Source organism: Trichosurus vulpecula, chromosome 3, assembly GCF_011100635.1.
Source record: "Trichosurus vulpecula isolate mTriVul1 chromosome 3, mTriVul1.pri, whole genome shotgun sequence".
In the NCBI taxonomy this organism is placed as follows: domain Eukaryota; kingdom Metazoa; phylum Chordata; class Mammalia; order Diprotodontia; family Phalangeridae; genus Trichosurus; species Trichosurus vulpecula.
The window spans coordinates 408,950,401-408,953,228 of NC_050575.1; the positions used below are offsets into that span (position 1 = coordinate 408,950,401).

The window sequence follows — 2,828 nt, forward strand, 5'->3', positions numbered from 1 at the left end:
AACCCTGGTAACAGAATCCTCTGATGAGAGGATAAGAGATGATTTCTGGCTGAAGGCCTTCTTCACCCTGAGGTCATAAATGGCTTGTATGCAGAATTGTCTGCTGTCTACAAAGCTCTATACTCCATTTCCATGCCTCTCCTCAACCATGTCAGTAATGAGATTTGTATCTTATATGAATTCTCTGATGTGAAAAGAGGGCTGACTTTTGCCTGAAGGCTTTACCACATGGACTGTATTTTCTCCAGTGTGGATTTTCTGATGTTTAGTAGACTGGAGCTGACTCTAAAAGCCTTTCCATACTGATTACATTCACAAATTTTCTCTATGCTTGATTCTCTGATGTTCCTTTAGATGAATCCTCTGTGTAAAATCCTTTCCACATAGAGTACTTCCATAAAGTTTCTCTCCAGTGTGGATTCTCTGATGATTAACAAGATTAGAGCTGCTTGTGAAAGTCTTTCCACACTGATTACATTCATAAGGTTTCTCTCCAGTGTGGATCCTCTGATGTAGGGTAAGACTGCCCTTCTGTGTAAAAGTCTTTCCACATTGATTACATTCATAAAGTTTTTCTCCAGTGTGAATTTTCTGATGTAAGCTAAGCTTGCCCCTATTTGTAAAAGCCTTTCCACACTGATTACATTCATAAAGTTTCTCCCCAGTGTGGATTCTCTGATGTTCATTAAGAGCATTCCTCCATGTGAAAACCTTTCCACATAGAGTACATCCATAAGGTTTCTCTCCAGTGTGGATTCGCTGATGGTTAACAAGATGTGAGCTGGTTGTGAAAGTCTTTCCACACTGATTACACTCAAAAGGTTTCTCTCCAGTGTGGATTCTCTGATGTTCAGCTAGACTGGAACTGACTCTGAAGGCCTTTCCACACTGATTACATTCATAAGGTTTCTCTCCAGTGTGGATTCTCTGATGTTTAACTAGGGTGGAGCTGACTCTGAAGGCCTTTCCACACTGATTACACTCAAAAGGTTTCTCTCCAGTGTGGATTCTCTGATGTCTGGCAAGACAGGCCCTCAGTGTAAAGGCCTTTCCACATTGATTACATTCATAAAGTTTTTCGCCAGTGTGGATTTTCTGATGAAAGCTAAGGTTGCCCCTATTTTTAAAAGCCTTTCCACACTGATTGCATTCATAAGGTTTCTCTCCAGTGTGGATTCTGTGATGGTCATTAAGAGCATTCCTCCGTGTAAAAGCCTTTCCACATAGAGTGCATCCATAAGGTTTCTCTCCAGTGTGTATTCTCTGATGATTAACAAGATTGCAGCTAACTCTGAAGGCCTTTTCACATTGATTACATTGAAAAGGTTTCTCTCCACTGTGGATTCGCTGATGATTAACAAGACTGGAGCTGCTTGTGAAAGTCTTTCCACACTGATTACACTCAAAAGGTTTCTCTCCAGTGTGGGTTCTCTGATGTTCAGCTAGACTGGAGCTGACTCTGAAAGCCTTTCCACGTTGATGGCATTCATAAGGTTTCTCTCCAGTGTGGATTCTCCGATTTTCATTAAGATGATTCCTCCGTGTAAAAACCTTTCCATATTGATTACATCCATAAGGTTTCTCTCCAGTGTGGATTCCCCAGTGAAGAGCAGAGATTTCTCTCCAAGTTAAGTCACAGGGACCATCACCCATGAATCTGTGCTCCTGAGTTTCTTCCACAGAAAGGCTTAGAACTGCAGGAGTCTTCTTCACTTCAAGTCTGATTTCTCCTTTTGAAAGAAACAAGCGAGAAAATATATACACAGATACATGTGTAATTATATCCCCTTCCCTTCATTGGCAGAACATAAACTCATTTACATTCTCTTTGCTCAGGCAAAGAGAAAGGTCTTCAAACTTCAAAAGTCTTCAAATGGGTAGAATCAATTATTTCAAAATGCCATTAGCTCACATGGCAAGGATGATTTAGTTTACAAAGAGCTTCACACATGGTTACACTGGATCCTCACAACAATCTAATTTCAATGGACATTTTATCAACTCTCTTATTGTATTTAGTACTTATTCAATTAAGAAATTCCTTTCCTATACTATGGTTAAATATACATGGAGATCATAAATTTTGAGTGACACACACCTGCTGAGTTGCAACTGTCCTGAAATGTATTTAAGACTTCTCATTCTTTTGTTCAGACAGACAGATTTGATCTGACTCCATACATATATGTATGCTGCTGCTTTAAGCGAATAAACAATATGAATTTACATGTCACCTAGCTTCTTTGCCTCCTTTAACCAAACTTAAAGGTTGACAATTTTCACTCCAAAATAGTCTCTTTTCAAGTAGATCAACTAAGAGTGAGGTTCACTTTCTGTTGCTTCTTCTTCAACTATGTCCATGTTTGCATACTATACTGGGAGCTCCCTGACAGTAGAGACTTTCTTTTGCTTTTCTTTGTACCCTCAGAGCTTAGCATACTGCCTAAAACACAAAGTGCTCAATCAGTCTTTACTGACTGCCTGACTGGTCCCAGTGCTGACAGCAGGCCCCAGCCTCTAACTCAATCACTGCATCCTGCTCTCTCCCAGTTGTCAAATGTATGTTCTCATTTCTCTCTTGCACCCACTCACCTCTAAGTAGTCACCTTTGTTAGGTTCTAACCCTTGTGGAACCTGACCAAACCCAACATTGAAGATCACAGAGGCTTCATTGTAAACTCCTGAAGGGTCTCCTAGCAGGGGACACCTTCAAGTTTATACCTCTCAGCTCCCTAAACAGAGGTGGTCCTGACCTCCATGAACCTGGTTAATGATTCTCCAAGAACAGGATAGAGATTGAGCCATAGAGATCAGGAAAAGAACTTGGG

The 2,828-nt window shown here is 40.6% G+C and overlaps 1 protein-coding gene across 1 annotated transcript; it reads right to left on the reverse strand.

Annotated features, from left to right (window-relative positions):
* Positions 1-660: 660 nt before the first annotated feature.
* On the reverse strand, positions 661-1,653 carry LOC118842775 (zinc finger protein 2 homolog; the record flags this gene model as incomplete). Its single annotated transcript, XM_036750117.1, has 1 exon — positions 661-1,653. A coding segment is annotated over exon 1 (993 nt), but the record flags the coding sequence as incomplete, so codon positions are not given.
* Positions 1,654-2,828: the final 1,175 nt, after the last annotated feature.